General features: G+C 41.0%; 1 protein-coding gene and 1 pseudogene across 1 annotated transcript; one reads left to right on the top strand and one right to left on the bottom strand.

Annotated features, from left to right (window-relative positions):
- Nucleotides 1–447: 447 nt before the first annotated feature.
- Dmrta1 (DMRT like family A1) lies at nt 448–5,610 on the bottom strand. Its single transcript, XM_051166755.1, has 2 exons — nt 4,980–5,610; nt 448–1,328 (listed from the first exon to the last, which is right to left on the bottom strand). Exons 1-2 carry the CDS (start codon nt 5,608–5,610, stop codon nt 490–492), a joined length of 1,470 nt encoding a protein of 489 aa, XP_051022712.1. The 3' UTR covers nt 448–489.
- A 65-nt stretch (nt 5,611–5,675) lies between these two features.
- Nucleotides 5,676–19,242, top strand: LOC127198756 (actin, cytoplasmic 2-like; annotated as a pseudogene).
- Nucleotides 19,243–26,674: the final 7,432 nt, after the last annotated feature.

Below are 26,674 nucleotides of genomic sequence, written 5' to 3'. Positions count from 1 at the left end.
AAGGAAGGGGACAGGGGGCATTGTTTTAGAGTTACAATCACAATCCCCACTCCTGGTTCATTTTCTTCCATATGAATTGCTTTTTACAAATTTTCACAACTATAAACCAAACTTTACAATAAAATAAAAAGCAGCTATGGTTTTACAATAATAGTGATAATTTAGGGAGAAAATTCATTAGTTTAAGATAAAAGTATTTCTTGAAATAGGTTTATTCAAGGCACAGAGAATGTTCAAATGTTTCTTTGATTTAATAAATGCTAAAAATAAGTCTTCACATCTAAAGTCTATTACACTGCTTAGACAAATAGCATTTAAGACTGGGGAGCCACTCATATACTCAATGAAGTACCTTTATAGTGTGTGTGTGTGTGTGTGTGTGTGTGTGTGTGTGTGTGTGTGTGTGTGTGTGTGTGTGGTGTGTGTCTGTGTGTGTGTGTGGTGTCTTCGGTGGTTCCAGAAACACTACAGAATGGTAGAGTGAATCTGTTACAGATGTTCCTCGTTGGGCCTGAAATACAGTCTACCAGCAGTTACTAAGTGCTTTCTTGGAAGGTGGGAAGGCTCCCTAGTCATGCCTGGGAAGACGTACTCCAAAGCTGGCCGAAAAGGCAGTGCTGGAACCAGTCCAGGCGTTAGGTAGGGCGACACAATACCAGACAGCGCTCTTCCTGGAGAAGAGTACGCCAGGCGCAGTGGGCTGAACGCTAGTCTAGGAGAGAAACTGAGGAGCCTTGAATCTCCATAAGCAGCAGACGTGGCTTCAAGAGGAGAAATCGCCACTTTATCACTTAGATTCCCAATGCCAGTGCCAGCAAGACTAAGATCTGAAGCTCTCTGAAAGGCTGCGTTTTCCAAGTCTGCGTGCGCTTGGTTCTTGCAGTCTGCCTTATGTTCTTTCCCGTTTAAGATCTGCTCAATAGCTTGGACTACATCTCCCTTGCAGAACTGCAGAATGCCTTCTAGGCGGCTAGGCGGGTAACCTGGAAAAATCCTGATAAGGATTCCGAGCGGGTCCCGTGGTGGTCTCGTTCTCACCATGGAAAGGCTGCCTCTGGTAGCAAGGTCGTCTCTGGCCCATTCGGTTTCATTCCCCGATTCCAGGTCAGAGGAAGAGAAGGACCTGGGACTGTCTTCTCCTCCTGATTGCTCCGTGGGGCAAGGAGACAGGATGATGTTGGGCTTGTCTGAGTGTTCTGAAATCGACACGAAGACCTTTTTCTCCATGGTACCATCACGCGTAGATGTTCCCAGAGAACGGCGATTGGTGTGGGAGATTGCTTCTTCATGTCTACTCTGGCATGACTCACAGTTTCTCTCTTTTGGTTCTGCAGAAAAAACAAAAAAATAGGCAGACATATGAAAAGTTTGCCATAACTTAGTAATACCCACTCAAAGACAATGATGGCTGAAATAATTCATTCATTCATAATATTACATATATTGTGATCGATATAATATAATTCACAATTTTGATTCATCTTCGTAAGGTCACATCTTCAAGATCTGTCTAAGTGACATTATTTTTCCCCAACAAAGAACCTATATAAAAACAACTAAGTAAAAGCAGCGTGTGATGGCACATACTTTTAATCCCAGCACTTGGGAGGCAGAGGCAGGTGGATCTCAGTGAATTCAAGGCCAGCCTCACCTATAAAGCAAGTCTAGGACACTCAGGGCTGTTACACAGAGAAACCCTGTCTTGAAAACAACAACAACAACAAAAACTAAATAAAACGTGCAGCTGCAAATAAGAATTCATTAAAAAGAAAAAATGTTAGCTTAAAGATGAATATTCTATTTAAAATATAATGCTAAATTTCAATAAATGATTTTAACACTTACAATTCAAGTTCTAATTAGTTAGCCTAAATAATGTGGGGAAATAAACTGCTGATGGCATTTCAGATAAGACCAGGTGACTTCAAGGTGGCATGGCTATTTCAAACTAAAGCAGTGCTGTTCCTAGGGGCATAAGTCTCAAATAGCATGAAACTTTGGACTTCATTTTACAAGAGAGGTGATGATGATGATGATGATGATGGTATTTATCATAAATCTTGGTGAAGGATGCATTTTCTTTTTCAATCTACACACACCGTTAACAAAAGATCGTTAAAACCAATTGTTCCTAGTAGAAAATTAAAACTTCACAACTGCAATCTGCATGGACACTGGAAATAATATATTAGACATTTATTACCTATTACAACCACCACTGAAATTTTAAGAGCAACTTTCTAAACAAATTATTACAAATTAGATTTTTTCAATCTCAACATGTTGAACATATGAATAAAACAAAAATATTTTAATTCTATACTGCCAAGATAACAGCAGAAAACTAAGAACAATGCACACACACACGCGCGCGCGCGCACGCATTCACCAAATAACGCTATCTGCTTTTTCATTCTCTCTTGTTGTTTATATATTTTTTAACATATATAACTGTCCAAGAGCTTCAGGACCTCTCTTTCTCTACAAAGGTATTTTTTAATATAACATAATAAAGAAATGGTGATATGCAATATTCTTTGATGTTTCCCTGTATCTTTAAGTAATAGTTCTAAATATTCGCCATAAAGCTTATAGATTATTTAAAATGTAAACCATGTCCAATTTAACACTATAAAGGGTCAAACTGCTGTCACTACACCAAATATTTCATGAAAGGAACATTGTGACTGTTGTAAGATTGCACACTGGTGTTTTCTTTCTTTCTTTTTTTTTTTAAATTTTAATTTATTCAGAATACATCTTGAAGGTTATCCCCTAGTTTGCATCTTCTCATTCCCACCCTCCCTCATTCCTCTGCCCTGTCCTCCTTCTTCCCTCCCCCAGACCTCTTACAGAAGGAGACCTCCTGCCCCACCATATGGCCACAGCCTATCAGGTCTCATCCTGATAGCCTGCTTCTCCTTCCTCTGTGTGCTTCCAGTCCTCCCCCCTCCCCAGGGGAAGTGATCAAATCAGGGCCACCAGAGTTCATGTCAGAGGCAAACCCTGCTCTCCCCACCATCTTGGAAAATGAGCTGCTCATTGGCTAGATCTGAACAGGGGGTCTAGGTTTACTGTGTGCATTGTCCTTGGTTGGTGCATTTTCAACTTTAAGTAATATAAAAACTTGTCAGATGACATTAGCCACATGGAAATAAGTTTCTGTTGCTCCTTTGTTTGCTCATAATCATGATTCACTATTGCTCCTGAAACATATAAAATATTAAAATTACATCTCTGCCATTGTGCCTAAAAACAATTTATTACTTTTAGGTTGGAGTCCCAGGACAAATACATGGAAGGAAACACTGTCTGTAAGCTATGGGTGGCGACTCGTGCTTGTGATCGCAGTACTCAGGAAACCGAGGCAGGAAGATGGACAGGAGCTGGAGAGTAGCCTGGGCTACATAGTTCCAGTCCATCCTGAGATATAGTGTGAAACACTGTCTCAAAACAAAGACATAGGAAAAAGAAATGAGAAATGTTATTGTATGTGACTATGTGAAAAATGTCACTTGGTATAGTTCCCTTCATCTCTGTCCGCTCCACTTCCGGTCATGGTTTTCATTATTGTTGTAGTTCCGGACGCTGACAGTCTTCCTACTTTTGAACATAAGCTGCTCTTGCATAGGGAAAAGCTACTCACCTCGGAATCACTGTAGGTCTTTGTCTTGCACACGAATAGATTCAATATAATCTCTTACTATAGTTTATGCATATTGTGTAAAAGGAGGTCAATTTGGAAACCAAAGGAGAAGCCTTTGAAACATGGACTTGCTTTTTATAGGTGAGTCATTGTGGCACAATAATCTACTAAAATCATTAGGCCTGTAAAATGTACACTTTAGTACCAAAAATTTACATAAATTCATACCAACAGCCAAATCTCATTAGCATGTAGCTCAGGGAACTCCAGTGCTTGAGAACTTGCAGGGCATTCTATAATGTCTTTCATCGGTCTCCCTTGATCATCCTCGAGAAACGTTTAAAGTCTATTGGTCTATTGAGATAAACTAGAGCATGTGTCAAAAGCTGACGTAAGCGAACGTAAATTTTCAACGCAGAGATGGTCTTCTTTCAAAATTACACCCTGTTTTGCTAAGAACTGCAGTTTTCACAGCCAAGGAAAGTTTCTAATTAATAACTTACGGCCTATTATCGCATAACTTCATGTGATACAACCTGTTTGAGGCTTAAATGATTAAAAGGAATTTTTCATTTCTCATCAGCCCTTTGGAGGGTTGTGAAATTCACGAAAACACAGTTGACATTTCCATTACAAGAAAAGTTAATTTGGGGGTCGTTTTAGTAACTTTTCGTCCAGAAACAACTCAGAAATACTAAACCTACTCCAGCAGTTTAGATCCCTTTGGCTATAAGCTGGTGTCTTGCCAATGGTCTCACTATCTGACAGGTTTAAACTTATTTGCAATGGAAAATAAACTTGAGTCCCTAAAGCCTTGAGAATTGTGCTTAAATAATTAAAACAGGGTGGGGGCGGGGGAGAACCATGTTAGCAATTTCAGTTTCTTCTTAAGTTCTAGTTGGAGACAAAACTTTATCCCAAAAGCAAAGAACTTCACAATAACCACACTCAGAGGGTTTCCCGTTCAATCAAGATTACTGTGGAATACTACAAGCACACCCGCTCAAGGTTTTTTTTTTTTTTTTTTTTTCCCTCAACACCCGCTTAAAGTTCTGCCCACACAAAGTCAAAGCAGACTGTACCTAAGTCCGTTCCCAGGGCAAGCCGGCGCCTGTGATCACCCACAATTCACTTTTTCATGACCTTTCTTCTATAGAGAAAGCCTAGGACCTCTACCTCTGCCATCCACATTTGAGATCCAGTTCCCTAAATTTCAGCGCTTCTTTCAAACAATCCTTTCTGTCCACCCTTTGGAAGTTGCGACTCGTTTTTACACATCCTTCTAGAGCAGTCATTTTCCCCCACAAGAAAAGCAAACCAAAACCGGACTCACCCTGCTTTCCCTCCGCATAATCTTGGTGGAAAACCTCGAAAGCCTGAACTGGCCGGTTCCCGGGTTGCCTAGAGGCGCCGGCTCCCAGAACAGCCGCAGGGCTGCGAACAACCTGAGAACTCTCGGTCCTGCCGCTGCCCCTGGACGCCGCAGCCCCGGGCCCCGACGGCCCCGGGTAGAGCAGCGGGTGCAGCCCGCGGGCCTCGCTCTCCTCCTGCGCCTGCTGCCTGCGCAAGGCCACCTGCGCGGCCATGACGCGCTGCCTCTCGGCGATCAGGGTGCACTTGGCACAGGCACAGTCCCGCCAGCGACAGAAGCGCTTGTGGCCCTTGAGCGCCGACACCACACCGTGGTTGCGGCAGCGGGCGCACTTCGGGGTGCGCGGGTAGCCGCAGCCCACCGCCCCCAACGCCCTATCCAGCCCTGGGCCGGGAGCGCATCCTCCTCGACCTGTGCTGGCCGTGGATCGCCCTAACAGGCCAGGCGGCCTCAGAAAAGCCGCGGACACGGGAATCCCCGACGACGACACCGGCCGCGTGGCCGTAGCGGGCGGAGCGGCTCGCGGCCCCGGGGCCAGGTGAGGACGGCAGCCGCCGCTGCGATCTCGACGACCGAAAGGAAGCTGCTCCATTCTGAGAAGGCGTCTCTCCGGAGTAGAGACGAGCAAAGGCTCTGTCCCAGAGCCACCCCGTGGGGATGCAGGCTGAGGACCCGCCTAGGTCCTGCTGTTCCGCTGCTCTGCACACCCAGGAGTTTACTCTCCTGGCCCAGAGCAAGAAACCTCAGCGCCTAGGAGCTCAGGAACCGGACCAACCACGCAGCCAGCCAGTGAGCTTCTGAGTACAGGCGCAGGGGCAGTGTCCTGAGCTCTGCCAGCCTCTGGAGTCCAGGAGAGCCAGGCTGTAGGGCCACCCCGCCTACCCCGTTGGCTGGCCAAGGGAGGAGGCCAGGGGAGGGCCTGGGGCGGAGAATGGGAACTTTCTGGGAGGCGGCCTTTGGGAGAGATTAGAAACTGTCCTGATGGGACAGAAAGGTCCTGCTATCGTCCCTTTATGGCTAAGATCAAAAATTCAAGAGACACCACATGCTGGCGAGGATGTAGGGAGAGAGGAACACTCCTTCATTGCTGGTGGGAATGCAAACTAGTACACCCTTTACTGTTCTAATTGAAGCAAGATTTGAATCCTTTTGAAGCTCTCTCTCTCTCTCTCTCTCTCTCTCTCTCTCTCTCTCTCTCTCTCTCTCTCTCTTTTTTTTTTTTTACTAAGTAAGTTAGAAAATATGAGTTGTTGTTTTTTTTGTTTTTTTTTTTTTTGTTTTGTTTTGTTTTGTTTCTTTCCCTTTCCTAGATGAAGTCTTCAAGAGACCAATATGACAAAGAGACACAACGCAGCTTAGAAGACTGTGGCTGCTGCCGCTCGTAGAAATGTTGTTTTAAATAGCTCTGGAGACTGCTTCCAAAGAGTGTATAAACAGGTTGACTCAGAGTCAAGGTGTTTCATGTGCTTTCTATTTACTTAAATGTACGCAGAGTGTATAGGGGAATATGTTTAAAAGGTTTGCTGTCTAAGGTCATTAGGAGTCTCTTCTTTGAAACTATTTACGGGTAGCAATTGTGTTAAAGCCCTCTCAAAAACACTTCACACTTCTCTTGTTAAATACTGAGGAAGGCCATGAAGATCGATCTTTATGCTATCAAAATGCGTTCTTGAACTATACATTGAAAGGCTTTAATTGTTAGAAGGAGATCATATTTCTTCTAAACCGAAGAGCATTTGAAGCAGAAAATTCATGAGTGTTTGCAGCAAATGAAAAGGCTGAGCCAGCACTCTGCAAGGTCCTTATGAAAACATCCAACTGCTTCAACAGGCATTCATACTCTGGCCCTGAATATGGCAAATAATCATGATATTTTAATTATTCATGATACTTCCAGGTTGGACAATATGGATGACTCCTGCCTGCCCACTCCAAATCTTCACGGCCCCCATGCATCACTTCTTACCATACAGACACCCTCTCAGAGAGACATAATACCCTTCTTAAGCATTGGAATGGCCTTGGGAACTCTAAAAACATATGGTTATCCCAATCCAAGTATTCTGGTTCTTTCGTAGTGAGTCTTAAACTGTCTTAGCGATGGGGTTCTGCAATTAACACCTAGAGCTACTCTGCAAGAAATACCTGAGCTCTCTGGCATTTATGACAACCAAATGTTCTCAAATCTGCCTAAGGTATAAGGTCTAGTGAATCCCAGCTGTGGAACTAATAGCCACGATATGAAAGATGGGTTTTTAATGGTACATGAGGCTTAAGAATATGAATAATAATAGAAGGTCCCCTTTTCTAGTCATTTAGAGAATTGGTTATGTAAAGAAAACTGTTTAGATCTTCAAAAGTGTCTTGAAGAGTTTTTCTCTTGTTGAGTATGCCTCATAATGTAACTGCAAAAAGCCTCCACATTTAAAGTAGCTACTAAAATTTAGCGGTGTTTTTCTTTTTGTATGAGATCTGAATGTTGCCTTACAATTACGGCAAGTGATAGGGGTTTCCTTTCAAGAAAAATGAATTTAGTTTTTAAATAAGTGTATTGGAATAAAATGTGTGCAATTTGAAAACTAAAAACCTGAAGTGGTGCAAATAAATACGCATGGTATTGAAAACACCTGTGCTTCTATTTATGATTTCAAACTCAGCCAACAGACACTCTAGGCCTTCCGAAAAGAGCAAGGCTCACTCGGAATGAATAAGAGCCTTCCCTAAAAGCAGGAACAGAACAAAACAAGGAAATCCACTCTCAGTAAACAGACTCAATTATACTGGAAATGATGACAAATACAGTTGGGCAAGAAAACTCATACGAAAGTCATTCAGATCAGGATGAACGTCATAACATTCACTCTGTTTACAGGTTACATGACCTAGTTATGTGCAAAACATTTTGAAAGAAAACTGTTAAAACTAAGAAGCAGCTTTTGAAAGTTTGCCAGATATGAGACAAATATTCAAAATTGTTGCATTCTACATATAAAAATAAAGTCAAATAACCAGTAAGTTAATTGAGGAAATAAACCTACTCATGGTAGCATTAAAATATAAAACATTTGAGCTATTAATAATGAAATGCATGAAAAATTGAAAATTAACAAAGCTTTGCTAGTATAAACAAAGACACTGTTCATGAATGAGAAAACAACTAAGATTGTAAGTCTGTCTAAATTAACCTGTCTAAAATAACCTAAGTATTCAGACTTTAGGATAAAATTCCAGTTGATTTGTTTTTCATAGAAACTGTCAGGCCCTTTCTTAAATTCATATCAAAGTTCAGAGGGAAAACTTTGTCAGGACCCAAAATACCTTTAGAAAAGAATAAAGTTGGACAGAAAATGTTACCTTGTTCCAAGAATTACTACAAAATTGTGGCAACCAAAACATTAATTACTGGTGTAAAGAGCAAAAACCCAACCGATAAAACAGAACAGTTTGGAAACACACCTACACATAAAGATACAACTTGCGTTTGACAAAGGTGGTCAGCCATCTCAGCTGAAAAGAACTGCTCTACCAGCAAGCTTTGCCAGAATAATTAGGATTTTGTATGCCAAACATTAACTTTGACTATGTCTTGCGTCACAGATAAAAGAAACTGAAAGTGCATTCTATGATCCTAAACACAATTAATATGTAGGAAAGCAAAAAGACAAAAAGGAAGGTAAATGCTACAGTTTGATTTATCCAAAATTCTAGAAATCAATATGAAACCTCACAATCACTTGTTTCCCAGGATGAGCAAGAATGCAGAAAAATAAAGAAAAGATTACAAAAGATCAGGAGAGAAAAAAAGAGGCAGAGTCGGTGTAGTATCATTTTAATTGTTGTAACTTTTTTTTGCTTGTATATCCAAATGCCTAAACTTACCTAATCATGTACATTAAATATTGCAAGTTTAATACACATCAGTTGTGCTTGGCCAAGCCAACTGCTCTAAGAAGAAAGCACAGACTAACATTAGGGCAAAATGAACAAACTTAGTCCAACCTCAAACCCAAAGCAGGTGCAAAGATTTCCGCATATTACTTATATATGCTGAGTGGAAAGCCCGAATTTTTATCTTCTCCTCTCCTCTTTTTCTCTCTCCTCTCCCTTACTTTCCTTTTTCCATGGACCCTGCCTCTCCTCCTTTCTTATTTTACAATAATATGATATGTTCCTTCTTTACCTCAAATTTTATGTTTTTGTTGTTGTTGGTGGTGGTGGTGGTGGTCCATCTGACAGCAATTGAATACTGACTCTTTTTTCATAAGCCACACTAAGAAGATGTTAACAGCTAGAATTTAACAGTGGCATCACATTCATCAAAAAAAAATCTTAAGCCATGTGTATTAAAACTATTGCATTTTCAAATGTGTTCTAAATAATCATCTGATGGATGAAAACCAGTGAGGTGTGTCAGAATTGAGGAAAAGGCAGCTAATAAATACAGTTTTTCCAAACTCAGAAGCACCTGCACATCTTCATTTCTTTAAAGATCAGTTTTATTGCAATTCTAATTCCCTACCTACCCTGGACTGTGGAAGTCAAGTCATATTTGTCGTTATGCCTCTCCAAACACTGGGCCTGGAGGGATGGAGGCCTTGAAGTAAAGGACTGCCTCTGACACAAACTGTATGTCCTAGGTACAACTATTTATCTATCCAGCTTTACTCCCTCCATTGTCAGGTGAGTGCAAGTCATTTCCAAGGACGCTTTCAAAAGTGTAGTTTATATCATTTGTCAGTCTAGTTTGTAGTCACTTTTCATCAATGTTCTTGACCTATAGTCTCATAACTGTCCAACTGCAGCCTCTTCCATAATGTCTTTCATCACAGCTGTCTGACCTTCAACCAGCAGTGTCCCAGCCCTCACGGGGCACTGCCTCAGCTACGGTTTCTCTTGTTACAGTTTCTCTGCTTCTGCGACAAAAGTCCAAAACAAGACAAAATATCCCAAGCCCTAATTTCTCTTTCTGCTTTCCAATTTTCTTGGGGTTTTTATGCTAATTCTTCTAATGCTTCTAAAATAGTCCTATATCTATCATCTACAAGTCAAATGTCCAAATTGCCTTCTATTTTCCTTATTTAATTATTGTTATGCCTCCAGATATTTTTTCCAAGTAATGCTTTTGTTCGGGGAAGTGTTAAGGTAAAATATGGATGATCTTGAAAAGGAGAAAGTGAGCCTATCAGGGAGTTTCCTTGTGATAAGCAGCTAAATATACAAAGCAGAGACCCACAGTAAATGGACACAGACTGCAACTTACAGAAGCCCAGGAAAGAAAGAAAAGAACGCCGTGTTCCTCCAGACACACAGTACCAGGCTGAAGGGAGGTTTTGGAAGAATACTGGCTGTTTGAGTGGGAAAGTTCTGCATGGCCTACTTTTACACGCATCAAAATGTTTGATTTACTCCTTTGCTTTGGAATACATGATATGGCACTTTACATGGCCCATTTAGTCCCAGGTTTTCCAAGCCAGACTATGTGTGGCAATACCAGTTTGTCAGAACGCCAGAGGCAAATTTTGAATAGCACTTCTTTTTTCCTCAGTTTGTCCAGGGCATTAGAGGAGACTGTCATTAATTATTGAGAGGCTACATTGTGCACGATGACAGAAATGCCAACCTAATTTATCACATTTAATCTTACCACACTTATTCTACTTTATGTTATTGATCTTATTTCATTTCCTCTCATTTAAAGGACATGAATATGTTTTTATCAAAAGGTTTTCTGAGACAAGGTTTCTCTGTGTAGCCTTGGCTGTCCTGGACTCACTTTGCAAAACGCTTTGTAGATCATATTATTCCTTTAGACTAAATCTTCATTAATATAAGTACTGAAATAAATTTTGTAAATACTTTTAAAGCTCTTAATTTATGTCACAAATTGCTTTCCTAAACTGTCCATGAATTTGAATTCAAACATGTAGTTCATTTGCTCATTGCTCCATATGTGTATTCTTGGGAAAAAACCTGATGCTTCACTTTCCTAAATTATGAGTAATAAGCCTGGCATTCCACAGGGAATATAATCCAACAAAATTTTATTTCATAAAAAGTTTTCAATTTTCATATCTCTGGTAGACAGTAACTTGGGGTATCCAAGCAAAGTGTAGCAAAATCTCCAATCATTACAACATACCCTGATGCTTCTCTTGGGAAAACTACACAGACTGGTACAAACATGCTGAATTAATCAATCCTCTACAAAAGAATCTGTTGACTTGCAGTGCAGGCTACCACACATAAAAAAATTAGGTGCCATTGTAGTTACCTATAAACACACATATTAAAATAATATCCTCTATTATTTTTACTCCAACAAATTGAAGACTACTGTGTGGAGTGCACACAACTCATGGCAATTTCATTGCAATGTCCCTGAAAGTCCTGAATTTTTTTTTATTTCTTTTATTTTTGAGATTGTAGGATAATTATGTCATTTTCTTCCTTCATCCCCCTCCAAACCCTCCCAAATACTCCCTTCTTGCTTTCTTTCATATCTGTGATCTCTTCTCTTCATTAATTGTTGTTGCATATGTGGGTGTATGTATGTATGTAGGTAGGTAGGTAGGTAGGTAGGTAGGTATGTATATATACAAACACACATTTGCTTTTGCTAAATAAAACATGGTCAGCCTATATAACACTACCTGTATGTATGTTTTCTGGCTGATCATTTGGTATTGGATAACCAATTGGTGTGCTCTTCCCTGAGGAAGACTATTGCTGCACCCGCCCACCCACCTACCCTCAGCTTTCACTAACTGCCCGTAACTCTGTGTAAGGTTGAGGCCTCATGAGCTCTTGCCACTGGAAAACTAGCCAACTACACAGAGAGGGTAGAGTCGTGGATCGTGGAGGAGAACCTCCAAGCCTTGAGTTCTTGAGCTTAGGCTGTCCTCTCACCTTAGCTTCCACGTATCTGAAAGCAGTGGGGCACAACACTGTTCTGGGGTCCATAGCTAAATTTTAAGAGCTTCTCTCTCTCTCTCTCTCTCTCTCTCTCTCTCTCTCTCTCTCTCTCTCTCTCTCTCTCTCTCTCTCTCTCCCTCCCTCTGTCTCTCTGTCTGTCTGTCTGTCTGTCTGTCTGTCTCTCTCTCTGTCTCTCTCTCTGTCTGTATCTTTCTCTGTCTCTCTCTCTGTCTGTCTCTCTCTCTGTCTCTCTCTCTGTCTGTATCTTTCTCTGTCTCTCTCTCTCTGTCTGTCTCTGTCTCTCTGTCTGTCTCTGTCTGTTTCTGTCTCTCTCTCTCTCTTTCTGTGTGTGTGTGTGTGTGTGTGTGTGTGTGTGTGTGTGTGTGTGTGTGTGTGTGTATGATACACTATGCTCAAGGCTCCTTATTGAGGCCACTTATATTATCTTTTTACAAAGAGAAAACTAAATTTCTGAGAGAGTTACTGCCCAGAGTAGTCTAACATTCAGACTCCTTACCAACTGCAAATTTCTTTGCACAAATCAGCCTGATGGCAACTGAGGTGCAAGTTAGAACACCAACCTGTTGGGTAGCCCTGCTAGTGACACAGTGACTACTCAGAAGTGGTACTTTCTGATTTACTCATCAGAAGCCCATAGTTCCACTTAACAGCAGTACCACTTAAAAAACAAGGTATGGGGCTGGAGGAATGCCACCATGGTTAAGAGCTCATATTTCTCTTACTAAACAGTAGAGTTCATACCCCAGCACTCATTTCAGGCAGGTCACAAACGCCTGTAATTCCAATTCCAGGGGGTCTAGTGTCCTTTTATAGCCTCACTGGGTAGATACATGTACACACAAATAAATAAAAAAGTAAATAAGTAAGTAAGTAAATAAATAAATAAATAAATAAATAAAAATCATTATTTAAAAACAGAAAGGTAAATCCTTTGCAAATTAACAGTAGAATCCCTGAAGTCTTTAATTTCCATGTCTTCTCCTAGTAAACTTCAGGACCATTCTGCTATTTTGTTTGCTTTTTGTTTTTCTTGGCCACATCCCACTATATAAACAGCAGTAAGTCAGAAGTCATTGTAAGACGGTTTCTGGTACTTACCCAACTAGAAATTTGAAACATCTTTGTCTTTTACACTGCCGAATAAGTGAAACCAAATTAAATAAATTTTTAGTCCTGTCAAGCTGATTTCAAAGGAAATCTTTCTCTCAATGGCATTGTTGTTAAGCCTTGCCAATTGGCCTCAGAGAAACAGTTAAAACCTTCCTAGGAAGTTCTTTTTTTTTTTTAATTTTATTAATTTATTCATATTACATCTCGATTGTTAGGCCTTCCCCTGTTTCCTCCCATTCCTAGGAAGTTCTTATCTGCCTGTTTTGAAAACCAAAGTGATTACCTTAAAACAAGACGGATGCTAACTTTTATTCTTAATATATTCTACTAACTGAATACAAAGAAGATATGTAAATCAAGTCCTCGAATGTAACCAAATATATACTGCAGGAGAAATTACTACAGGAACAAGAAAACACTTAAGTCATTTTTATGATAAAATATGGTAAGGTTGACTCTGTAAGTTTCACCTTAGTACTTTCTGTGTTCTGTCTTTGGCCCTGCCATTCTCTGGTGCCTAGGGTGTTGGCGTCCCAATTATAAAAGCACTGTGAGTGAGGAAATCAGCTTCTATTCAGTACAAGGAGCCTAAATGAGTGAATTTGGTAAAGCAGCACCTCCTTGGCTCCTTGCCATTTGCATCTCCTGGTTCTGAAACCCACGTCTTTGTAAGCATCAAGTGGTCGTGCCAAGGTGTTGTCAGGTCTCTGACAGAGTTATTGTGCTGGGTAGAAGCTGGTGGGTTTTGATCAGTGTCTTCAAAGTCAACACTTGGAAACTAATAGCTACACACCAAACCCAGAGCCATAATGCAGCTAATGCGAGCCTCTTTCAGGTGGCCCCGGGACTCGACCTAATTCTCATGGGCAGTTTCACTGTGGTTAATTTTGTGCAGTGTGGAGGGAAGATGCACATGAAGTCACATGTAGCTTGAAATTCATTATCAAATGTGATTCTGGAAAATAATCACCACAGGGAGATTGGAGAAATCTCTTTATTACATCTTGGTTTTGTTTCGTTTTGTTTTGTTTTTCTGAGTGTGATTACTTTATTATTCTTGCAGCATCATTTATCGGATCAATATCTTTATAAGATATGTTTGGTTCTAGGCTCTTATGTCATGATTTTATAATATCCTGGGTGACGGTTACTTCCTTTTAGGCATCATCATCATCATCATCATTACATAGCTTTTCAAAAAATCATAAATACTTTAAATTGCTTTAAAGCTATAATGTATTTTTATTTTCATCATCAAGAGGTTATTGATAATGACTGAGAATAAAGAGCATTTCATTTATGTAACCATGAAAATAGCACAATTGTCATGTTCATGCCTACTGACACAGCCACATAGGTATGTATACAAACACGCAGGATTTCTTAAAGAAAGTGAAATCACAGGTGGAAAATACATGATAAAAAAGTCAAATAAATCTACACTTAAGCATTAACTGTGCCATCTACTTCTCTAATATGGAGACACAGTGGGGTGCCCTAAGAAACTCATTAAGCCCGTGGAAGTAGCAGCTGGGCTCTGTCAAGATGTCTATTCACTCCGCTTATGAAAGAGAGAAAGAGTGAGCATGTCCTCATTCTTCTTAGTTTTGCACTGACGGTGACAACACAGGGTCGGTTCAATGAAAAAGCTGCAAGCATATCCTCTTCCTCAGCACTTAATTTGACAAACGACATTCTAACAAATACTTGTTGATGTTTTTCAATACAGGCAAAGATATCTAACTTTTTGTTCCTTTTTTTTGAATTTTTTTTCTCTTTTTTTTTGAATTTTCACATGAAAATTACGACTTTCCCAGAATAGCTAACTCATTCTGTACAGCCACACAGCAGACAGACAGAGCCTGATAAAATGTGTGGGCCATAAAGGAGGCTTCTCGTGTCTGTTTTGACTTTATGGATGTCAGAGCAAAATGAATGTCCTAATAATATCCATCATCCCTGTACAGTTTGTGGGGTTTGGAGAAAAGTCCTGGTTCCCAAGGCATCAGCTTTTTCATCTGTAATATGTAGTTTTAGATGCTCCATTTATGCTAGTCACATCAAGAATCTAGTGAATTCTCTGAGAACCTGAACAAGTCCACATATAAACAGAATTTTATGTAGCATTTCAAGCCCACTTCAAGGGGTGAGAGCCATGAAATAAAAGGTGCCTAAAGTCCCTTCCTGATTTAAAATTCTATGGTTCCTTTTTAATACCACTACGAACACCCGATTAATGATGCCAAACTGAGACAGCCTCTGAAGTTTACAGGAGAAATTTAACATGGCACCTTGCAGTATGGGAGTTTGAAGCAGGCTAAGTAGTTAGTAGTTTTTATCTGTTGATATATTATAACTAATTCAATATCTGTATTCATGTTTTTTAAAAAAACAATGATATAAACATAATGAAAATAAGCCTAAGACTTGTGTAAAACTGCCATTCATGTCCAATGCTACACAGCTTCAACATTGCCATTGGTTTGAAAATGCCTAAAAAACAAGGGAGGAAAGTAAATGTATTTTTCTTAGTTAGTAGTCAACACACTGTCAATAAGATATTCTGTGTGGATAACTCAAATTTCCAGTAATTAACTCCAAAGGGGAAAAGGTTTGCTTCTGAAAATTTTTGTCTGTGATAGTCAAAACCATACTGAGGTAGGTTTAGATATGAGCCCTAAAAATTCATATTCTGGAAACTTGGTCACAGTATGACAATGTTATGAGATAGTAAAATCTTCTGTTTGTGGAGCTCACTGGAAGATGATTCAGTGACTTTGAGGCCAGCTTTGTAAAGAATTAATGTAGCTCTCAGAGAGTCTTCATAAGTCCTTCAGAGTGGTCTGAGGAAAAAGCACATACCTGCCGGCCAACTGTTGTCTTCCTGACATAATCTGAACATATTTTCCTAATACATGTACCATTTGTGGTGAAACTCAAGATCAGAGGACTGCCTGAGCTTGGACTTTCGGCTTCTGAAACTGTGATCTAAATAAACCTCTTTACTTTATATAATATCGAGTCAGAATTGCAAAGATCATGAAAACAACAGATGCTGGAGAGGATGTGGAGAAATTGGAAATGCTCTTTCTCTGTTATTAGGAATATAAGATAGCATGGTACAGCCACTATGGAAATCAATGTACAGAATTATCAAAAATCTAAAAATAAATCTTTATGAGCCATCTATACCAATCCTTGGCATACACCTAAAGGCCTCTACTCCAGAGATAGTTGCTCAGCCATGTTCACTGCCATTTTAACCACAATGGTGAAGAAATGGAAATGCCCTAAATGTCCTTAAATTGATGATAGTGATGATAATGTAAATATGACTCATATTCATAATGGAATACTATTAGACATCCGTTGTAATTCTTTGGTTAGGTTTGAGCTATATGAGGTTTCCCCTTTCCACATTATCATGCCTACTGGTCTTCTTGTTCTGGCAGGGTTATTATTGACATATCATAGGAGAAAGTTCCCTATCATTTCTAGAAGGCAAAGTCCCACAGCAGATTTCCTGGTCCTATGGCTCTTTCTGCCCACTCTTTCCCCATGTTTCCTGAACCTTAGGTGCAGGAGTGATTTTATGGATGTATCCACTGGGAATGGGCAAGCCACAAATAGTTTCTGCATTTTGACCAGTTGTGGGTTTCTGTAAGGATCTCTCATGCAAAAAGAAGCTGCTTTGGTGATGGTTAGGAACTCTCTGTGGGAATAAGGATCCATATTTATAATGCACTTAGAAATTATGCTGGTTTAGTCAACAGCTAGTGGCACGTTCTCCGCTAAGATTCATGACCTCATTAGCCAGGGCAGTGGGCCCAGTTCCCAGTACTATGTATGATTTCCCTCCTGTTCAGTAGGCCTTGTGCCCAGCTACACAGATGTAGAATACTGCCAGTACATGGGTGCCACCATTGCACCTTTAGGGATAGCTTTCTATGCTGGTCATTGTGCTTTATAAGCTTTGTAACTGAAAACTAGAACAAATGGAGAAGGCTTTCAGGTGAGATCCAGCTCTGATGCTCCAGGTCTTGTGTGGTAAGTGCATGATGTTTTCAGTAACAGTGATGTACTTCCATTTCTGGGAGGCAAGCAATGACAAGAGCAGTCTTCTGTGTTGTTTTGGGAGTCCTTTGGACTACCCAGACCAACAATCCAACTGGGTTATTGACAGTCCAGGCTTTAAACAATAGCATTGGGAACCCATTGTCTTAACTTCATTCAGAATATATATGTATATGTATACATATACACTTATATGCATTTATGTAATTTTGCATGAATAGAAAACAATACATTTCCCCAAACATTCTTAGTGTTACTTTTCCCTCCTCCCTCCCTCACTTTCTTCTTGAACCCCTCTCCCCTCCCCAACTAGAGCCACCCTTCTGTTTTTCACATTTCCTCTTTCATATCACGTGTAGCCTGCTATTCTCCCCTCTTTGCTCCTCTTCTCCCCATGACATGTACATTTTACCTTCCTGGTTTCTGACTAGCTCTTTTTCCAAACACATGGAGCTGAAGACACGGCTCAACAGTTGGGTCTGGAGACATGGCTCAACAGTTGGGTCTGGAGACGTGGCTCAACAGTTGGGGCTGGAGATGTGCCTTGGCAGTTAAGAGCACTCACTGGCTATTCTTCAAGAGAACTCTAGTTCGGTTCCCAGGACCTACACAGTAGGTGATGACTACTTATAAACCCATTTCCAGGTGATCCAATGCCCTCCTCTGGCCTTCATGAGCACTCCATGTATGGGATGCACAGATACACATGCAGGCAAAACATCTATAAATATAAAATTAAAAAAAAAAAACAATAAAATCTCAAAAAATCCCCTTAAATCAGCAACAACCAGAAAACCTCTTACACTCTTGACTGAAATAGTAAGCTGCTTATTCTGTGATTCTGGAAAATAATGTTTCAGATACTTTAAAAATAAATAAATAAACTTTACTTGGTCTTCTAATTTTGTATACAAACATCTCATATATTGTTTAGCTAATAAACATTCATTGTTTGTCATGCCACCGCCAGCTTACCCTGCCTGTCGTTGCTCTGTTGCCCCTTCCTTCTTCAATCACTACAGAAGAAGAAATCACCATTCTCCTCATTGGCAGTGGTTCCAGCATGTACAGAGTTGGCTTTGCTGGTGAAAACGACCCCCAAGACTGTGTTTTCTTCCATCGTAGGTCGCCCTTGACACTAGGCCATCATGGTAGGCAAGGGCCAGAAAGATTCCTACGTGGATGATGAGGCCAAGAGCAAGAAGGGTATCCTGACCCTAAAGTATCCTATCAAGCACGGCATTGTCACCAACTGGGGTGACATGGAGAAGATCTGTCACCATGCCTTCTACAGTGAGCTGCACATGGCCCCTGAGGAGCATCTCCAGAGAGGTGATGACACAGATAATGTTTGAAACCTTCACTACCCCAGCTATTAAGGAAGTGTTATCCTTGTATGCATCTGGGTGCACCACTGGCATTGTCATGGACTCTGGTGATGGGGGTCACACATACAGTGCCCATCTATGAGGGCTATGCCTTTCTCTACGCCATCTTGTGTCTGGACCTGGCTGGCCAGGATCCAACAGAATACTTCATGAGGATCCTGACTGAGTGGGGCTACAGCTTTACCACCACAGCTGAGTGAGAAAATTGGGCATAACATTAAGTAGAAGCTGTGCTATGTGGCCCTGGATTTTGAGCAAGAAATGGCTACTGCTGCATCCTCCTCCTCCTCCTTGGAGAGGAGCTTTGAATTGCCTGACAGGCAAGCGATCATCATCGGCAATGAGAGATTCCAGTGTCCAGAGGTGCTCTTCCAGCCTTCCTTCCTGTGCCTAGAGTCATGTGGGCATCCACGAGACCACCTTCAACTCCATCATGAAGTGTGATGTGGACAACACAGTGCTGTCTGGTGGTGTCCATGCATCCAGCCATTGCTGACAGGATGCAAAAGGAGATTACAGCCCTAGCACCCAGCGCAATGAAGATTAAGATCGTTGCTCCTCCTGAGCACAAATGTTCTATCTGGATTGGTGGCTCCATCTTGGCCTCCCTGTCCACCTTCCAGCAGATGTGGGTCAGCCAGCAAGAGTGTGATGAGTCGGGGCCCTCCACCACGATGCTCTTAGATGGGTTTAGCAGGTGCCAGGCGTCTTCTGCATGATCTGACTCTGCAGTATCAATCTGCCCTGGCAAATGTACACACCTCATGCCAGCCTCATGAACCTGGAATAAGCTTTTGAAAAGGGATGTGTCCTTGAAGCTTGTAGCTGATATCAGCACTAGATTGTAGAAGGTCTTGCTGATTTTTGACCTTGGTACATGTTTAATACCCTGTGCATATTTTGTTTAGGCCTTAGTCCATGTGGCTCGGTCACTCGGTGTCTGGGGAGAGCACGCTGTGCAAGAGAAATCCGCAGCCTGGTGGATCAGTGTGGGCACTGAGTAGTGATCTGTTCAGGGTATTTACCGATGGCTGATGTCCAGGATATCTCAAGGCTAGCAGGGGTTTCCTGATCCAGTCACCACTTCCATCTTGCCAGTCTATCAGGGTGGGGAAGTCTGAGCCTTAGGACCCAGTTTCCATTCTGACTTTTCATCTCCTGATGGCCATGGGTTGTTACTTGCCATGTTTGCATTGTTACCTGCAAATGTGCTCACCCTTTTAATTTATGTAAGGGTTTTTTTGTACTCAGTTCTTTAAGAAATGACAAATTTTGGTTTCCTGCTGTTCAGTGAAAACATTAGCCTCCAGCAACATGTCATTCTCAGAAAAAAAAAAAAGTGCTGCAGTAACTGAAAAAAAGAAGTGTTTGTTAAGCGTCATTTGGATATGGTGGCACACACCTTTAATTTCAGCCTCAGAGAGGCAGAAGCAGGTGGATCACTGTGAGTTTGAGATCAGCCTGCTCTACAAAATAAGTCCAGGACAACCAAGGCTACATAAAGAAACTCTGTTTACAAAAACCTAATTAATAATAATAATTATGATGATGATGATGATGATGATGATAGTGTTTTGTGAGTGAAAGCATCTCATCATATACCCAACACATTCCCACAAAATAGTTACCACATACTATTTACATTAAAAACATACTTGAAATTGATGTGTAAATCCAAATTTGTTTCACATAAAAATTCATATCTTTCTATACTCCCTGAATATTCATGATTATTATGGGATTAGAAAAGCTTAAAGAGGTCATGTATCAGCAAATAAAAAGTCAAACATGCTAGAAAAGTATATTTATTTCTGTTTCAGTGCCTAGGAAAAAATCTCAGAAGTAAGAAGTGTCCCTACTTGTTTTGTTCATATCACCCCCAAATATCAAAAGAATTTTCCTTAAGCAAATTTTCTGAGCAAGGTCTTTCAGAGTTCATGGGAAAGGCCAACAAGGTATCATGTTTTGACAGCAGAATAATGATTTCTACCTGAATATATTTGCTTTGGAAAAATATAGTTCACCTCTTATAAGATTCTACAACAGCAGTAATTTTATGCACAAAAATGAAACTAATAGTAGCAATCTCTTTAACTGTTACTATTTTGTAGATCTCAAGTGGTTGCATTTTAAGCTCTAATTTTATACTGTATTAGTTTTAAAATGACTTATATTTTTAACAAGTTCAAGTGCGATATGGCTGCCAAATATCAGCTTATATTTATGTATGTATATCATAGTATCAGATGTGGCCAGCAAGGTGTTGCTATATAGGTTAACATATTTTGTTACTTTGTTTTAAATGAAAAACTGATGCAACATTTGAAAAGCTGAAGATCACAACATCTGGACCACATTGCTTTTCTGAGTTCTTCCTAACCTCCTGAGAGTCCACTATTACAGATCACAAATCCCTGAGAACCCACAGTATGAAGACAGAACAGAGCAACAACAACTAAATACAAAGCTTCAGTTTATCCTTCAGTGATTAGTAATGCCCACCTCTCCCTTTTGCTCTGAGATGTCCCCCTTGCCACCTCCAGGAACTCAGGAAAGCTCCCTTAGGGGTCATGAGCTCAGGAGAGCTTTCCCTGCCCCTCAGCACCTGCAGCACTCAGGAGAGCAGGCCCTGGCCTTCACCTGGACAGCACAGCAGAGCAGACCATGGTTGGAGGATGGGCACAAGAGAACCAGCCCCAAGGGTATGAGATATTGGGAGAGCTTTCCTAGTCCCTCACAGGCACTTGGGAGACTGGGCCCCAAACCTTAACTGGGTAGCATGGTAGAGCTGGCTCAGGAGATCTGACCCTAACTCCTGCCTATGGCAGCATTGAATGGCCTAGCCAGAGCAGTGCTGGAGATTCCACCCTGGTTGTGTGGATAAGGCAGAGCTGGAAGGCTGTCCATCTCAGCTACCACCTAACCCAGAGCCACGGCTCTGAATTGGCCTACCTTAAAATCTATAACATCTGAGAACACTGTTCCAAAGCTGTGAACACTGTTCCAAGGCTGTAGGATCTCTATGACCCAGAGCAACACAGGATAACCAGGAGGAGTCCTGATGATGACCCAATATTGATGGTGTCACAGAAGCCAAAGTTCTTGAGCCAGACCAATGACTCACTGCAAGGAACATTTGTAAGTGAAGATGGATCTGTAGACAAAGGGATATACTAAGGGCACACTGTGACGTACTACAGTTTTCATGGTAAAATGTTTTCAATCGGTGGTGGTGGTGGTGGTGGTTGTGTGTGTGTGTGTGTGTGTGTGTGTGTGTGTGTGTGTGTGTGTGTGTGTTTTATTTTGGGGTGGGAGGCTACAAGACCAAAGGACATATATGAGGAGGTGGAGAGATAAGTAGGACTGGGTGCGTGATGTGAAACTCATGAAAAATCAATAAAAAGTTTAAAAAAAATAATTTCAAAGAGTGTCTTCCTGCATATAATGGTTGTAGGGATATGTGGAAAGAGAGGTTGGTATATGTGTGTTATGTGAAAGTAAAATAAGACACTATATGAGTTACAAAGGAGCTCAACACGGAGGCAATGGTGGATGGACTAGCAAGATGTCTCAGTGGGTAAACACACTGGCCATGAAGCATAATGATCTGAGCTACATCCTAAGTGTTCACAGAGTAGTCCAAACTGACTCCTGACGGTTGTCCTCTGACCTCTGCACATGCACTGGAGTACTTGTGTAATGAGTACGTATGTACATATGCATAAAATGCATATATATATAACTGTTAACAATTAAAAGAATGAAGGAGATGAATGATGCTAGTGAGGGGAGGCTGAATAAAAGAAAGCTATATAAAGATACATATCTGAAAATGTCATAATGAAATACTACTTTGTATGTATGATTTTTTTCCACTTCAAAATATATTAAAATGACACATACTTATGGGAATTAAATCCATAATAATATATGTCAAAATACCTAGAAATAAGTGGGTGTATTGAGACATTCAGAAAATATAGCTCAGATTGATTACATCAGCAGTGATAATTATGCTCTCATCGAGTGGTTACTCCACATTTTTTTTTCAAAAGATGAGCAGTCTCCTTCATGCTTGCCATAAATGGTACGGTAATTACTGAGCTGTTACCTAACATCCTGTGAGACGTGGGTACTTCAGCAATATGTAACATCACACCATTAGCAAAGCCAGTTTCTATTGGTAGCTTGAAACCAGCCAGAGACTGTTGTCCAGTTACTTCATAACGAAATGCAGCAAAATGTGCCCTTTTTTGCTAAATATATTTTATTAAATTGATTTATTTATTTTACAACCCAATCACAGCCCACTCCATCCTCTCCTCCTGGTCCTACCTTCCCCCCATCCTCTTCCCCTTCCTTCAGAAAAGGAGAGTCCTTCCCACAAACCCACACCAGCACATCAAGTCTCATGGGGACTAAGCACAATCTCTTCCACTGAGGCCAGACAAGGTAGCTCAGTCAGGGGAAAGTTATCTAAAAGCAGGCAACAGAGTTCATGTCAGAGACAACCCTGCTCCTCTTGCTAGGGGAACCACAAAATGAGCAAGTTGCCCATCAGTTACAGACGTGCTAGGGGTCTAGACCCAGTCCGTGGATGCTCTTCTGTCACTGCTTCTGCCTCTGTAAGCCCTTATGGGCCCAGCTTAGCTGACTCTGTTGGTCTTCTTGAGGAGTTCTTGTCCCCTCTAAGAGCGTCACTCCTCCAAAAGACTCCCCGAGCTCCACCTAATGTTTAGATGGAGGTCTCAGCATCTATTTTTATCTGCTGCTGGATAGAACCTCTCAGAGGACAGATATGCTAGACTCCTTTCTGCAACCATAGCCGAGTTATTATCAATAGTGCAGGGGTTGGTTCTCTCCTAGAGTGGGTCTCAGGTTGGGCCTGTCACTGATTGGCCATTTTCTCCATCTCTGCTCCGTCTTTATCCCTGCACATATTGTAGGCAGAGTAAATTTTGGGTCAAGGGTTTTGTGGGTTGCTTGGTGTCTATCTCCCTCCACTGAAAATCCTGCCTGACTAGGAGGCAATCACTTCAATCTTCATGTCCCCAGCAGCTGGTGTCACCCCATATCCTCCCAGGAGCCTACCCTGTTACTGGTCTCCAGCTTGTCTCAGATTCCTTACCCCCTCGGTTTCTCTTCTCTCTCCCACACCTCTGGCCTCCCACCCTACTCTCCCCACATCTGATCCCCAACCTTCCTTCCCCTCTACACACCCTGTCCATACCCAGTTCTTTCTCTTTCTCTTTTTCCAATGTCTATTGTATTTCACCTGAGATTCCATATTAACACTGGTCAGAATGGCTAAGATCAAAACCTCAAGTGGCAGCACTTGCTGGCAGGAATGTGAAGCCAGTGGAACACTCCTCTACTGCTGGTGGGAGTGCAAATTTGTACAACCATTTTGGAAATTAATCAGGCACTTTTTCAGAAAATTGGAAGTAATTCTACCTCAAGTCCCAGCTATACCATTCCTGGCCATATGCCCAAAAGATGCTTCATCATACCACATGGACACTTTATAGCAGCTTTATTCATAATAGCCAGTAACTAAAAACAACCCATATGTTCCTCAGCCAAAGGGTGGATAAAGAAACTTTGGTACATTTGCACAGTGGAATACTACTCAGCTATTAAAAACAAAGATAAAGAATGGATAAAGGAACTGTGGTACATTTGCGCAATGGAATACTACTCTGCTATTAAAAACAAGGAAGTCATGCAATTTGAAGAAAAATAGATGGATCAAGAATCCTGAGTGAGGTGACCCAGACCCAGAAAGACACACATGGTATATACTCGTGTATAACTGGATATTACCCATTTACTACAGGATACTACAATTCACAGACCCAAAGAAGCTAAGTAACAAGGAGAGTCCAAGGGAGGATGTTTGAATTCCGCTTGGAAAGGGAATAGTCTGTTTATATCATAAAAATATACATCCTAGGTGTAACAAATAGGTATTATTCTATAACACATAAGGGAAAACAGGTAGATAAGATCTTCCAAAACATCAAAGTCCTACAGAATATGGCACTTAAAGATGTTTTTATTATTTTAAGGATTCTTTGATAGTAAGACAGGTAAACTCCTGGCAACACCCAGCCTACCTCAAAGAAGATGATGAACATCAAAGAAAAAGAACCTCCTTATGGAGATGGCTTCAAATGTGGCAAACCAGCCATGGGCAAAATGTCCTCATTTCAAACACTAACAGAATTCTGCCTAAAATAGGCAAGCTTGGATGCAGGCAGAGTCAACAGCCAAACTCTGCCAAGACAGAGTAAGCAAGTCCTCAATAGTTCCTGCCTCACAAATATATGTCAGATATATTGGGCCAGAAGGCTGAAGACAATGCTCCAATGTTATAGAGAATTTTGGGGACTATTCAGGCAAATAACTGTCTCAGTCATTTTTTTTTTTTTTCATCTTGGAAGCTGCTAACCTGCACTTCCTGTTTATTCAGGTAATTAATTTTATTCCTTCTCAAGTCTCTAATAGGGCTGAAGACCAAATAGATTAGTTTCACAATTAAGCTTAGTTGTTTAGGAGTTGAGATGTTTTTAGGTCTAGAGAGATGTTTTAAGTTGATAGAGATGAGATATGATAGATATTGATTTACATTCAGAATTTTAGACTCACCAAAATGGGAAAATGTTTTCTTCAAGGTTGCCAAATACAAATAGCCAAAAATGTAACATTAATATAATTTCTGATCGTTTTGTGGTTCTTCTTGCTTCTATGTAGTTTATTTTGTATATGTGTAATAAAAATAAATGTATAGGTTAGAAATTCTAAGCACAATATAATTACATAATTTCTTATTTCTCTGTCCTCTTTCTAATGCCTCCTATGTCCCCTTCCTTGACTCCCTTTTGTATCCCACACTCCCTCTCAAGTTGATGTCTTCTTATAGATCATTATTGTTATGTATAAAAATATATAAAGATATGAATACACTGTCTGAGCCTTTTTAATGTGGCTTGGGTTTATATGATTTGAGAGTGAATACATTGTATTAGAGAACCAATTAGGGGCTCATGCCCTGCAGAGGTTAACTTTCCTTTCCTCAGCAACCATCAGCTGCTTGCATGTCAGGTGTTTCTTTTATTTATTATAATTTATTCAGATTACATCCTTATTATTATCCCCTCGCTTGTATCTTCCTATTCCTACCCTCCCTCCCTCTTCCACCCTATTCCTCTCCCTTAGACCTCTGACAGAAGAGGACCTCCTCCCCCACCATATGACCACAGCCTATCAGGACTCATCGGGATAGCCTGCATCCCTTCCTCTGTGTGCCCATTAGGCCTCCCCACCAAGAGGAAGGGATCAAATTGGGGGCACCAGAGTTCATGTCAGAGGCAGTCCCTGCTCTCCCCACAACCGTAAAGAATGATCTGCCCATTGCCTATATCTGAATCTACGTTTACTGCATGCATTGTCCTTGGTTGGTGCAACAGTTTGTACAAGACCCCCTAGGTCCAGATCTGCCATCCTTGATGGTCTCCTTGTGGTGCTCCTGAACCCTCTAGGTTCTTCCAGTCCCCCACTCTTCCATACCACCTGGAGTCCAGCAGCAAGTCCCAGCACCTGTCCCGATCTTGCGCTGGGTGGAGTCTCTCAGAGGACATCTATGCTGGGTTAATATCCACTTCTAAGTGTGTATATACTATGTGTATCTTTCTGGGTCTGGGTTACCTCACTCAGGATGATCATTTCTAGTTCCATCCATTTGCCTGCCAATTTCGAGATTTCCTTGTTTTTAATAGCTGAGTGGTATTCCATGGTGTGTTCTTTGGTTTAGGGACAACTTCAACCTCTGAGAGGAACCAAAGGGTAGCAGCAATAGCTTCTGTTGTTTGAGATTCACTTGGACAACTCTGACCAAGATCTCAAACAAAGCTGTCTTATACCTGTACCAGGGTTTTTGTTAGAGAGTCTATGTCTCCTCCAGGGAGCAATATCAGTTCAAGTAGCATAACTTCATTTAAGATACATAGACACATAAATATTTAAATGAATAGAGCACTAGCCCTTGAAGCTTTATCCAACATCCTTGGTACTACTTGTTCCTCCTCTCCCCTGCCCCTTCTGTATTGATTTGCCTCTCCCTTCTCCTATTACAGCTCCCTCCCAGCGTTT

The sequence above is a fragment of the Acomys russatus genome, chromosome 2, assembly GCF_903995435.1.
Source record: "Acomys russatus chromosome 2, mAcoRus1.1, whole genome shotgun sequence".
Classification (NCBI taxonomy): Eukaryota; Metazoa; Chordata; class Mammalia; order Rodentia; family Muridae; genus Acomys; species Acomys russatus.
Note: the sequence above shows the minus strand (reverse complement) of the source record. Positions and strands in the feature narration are given on the sequence as shown.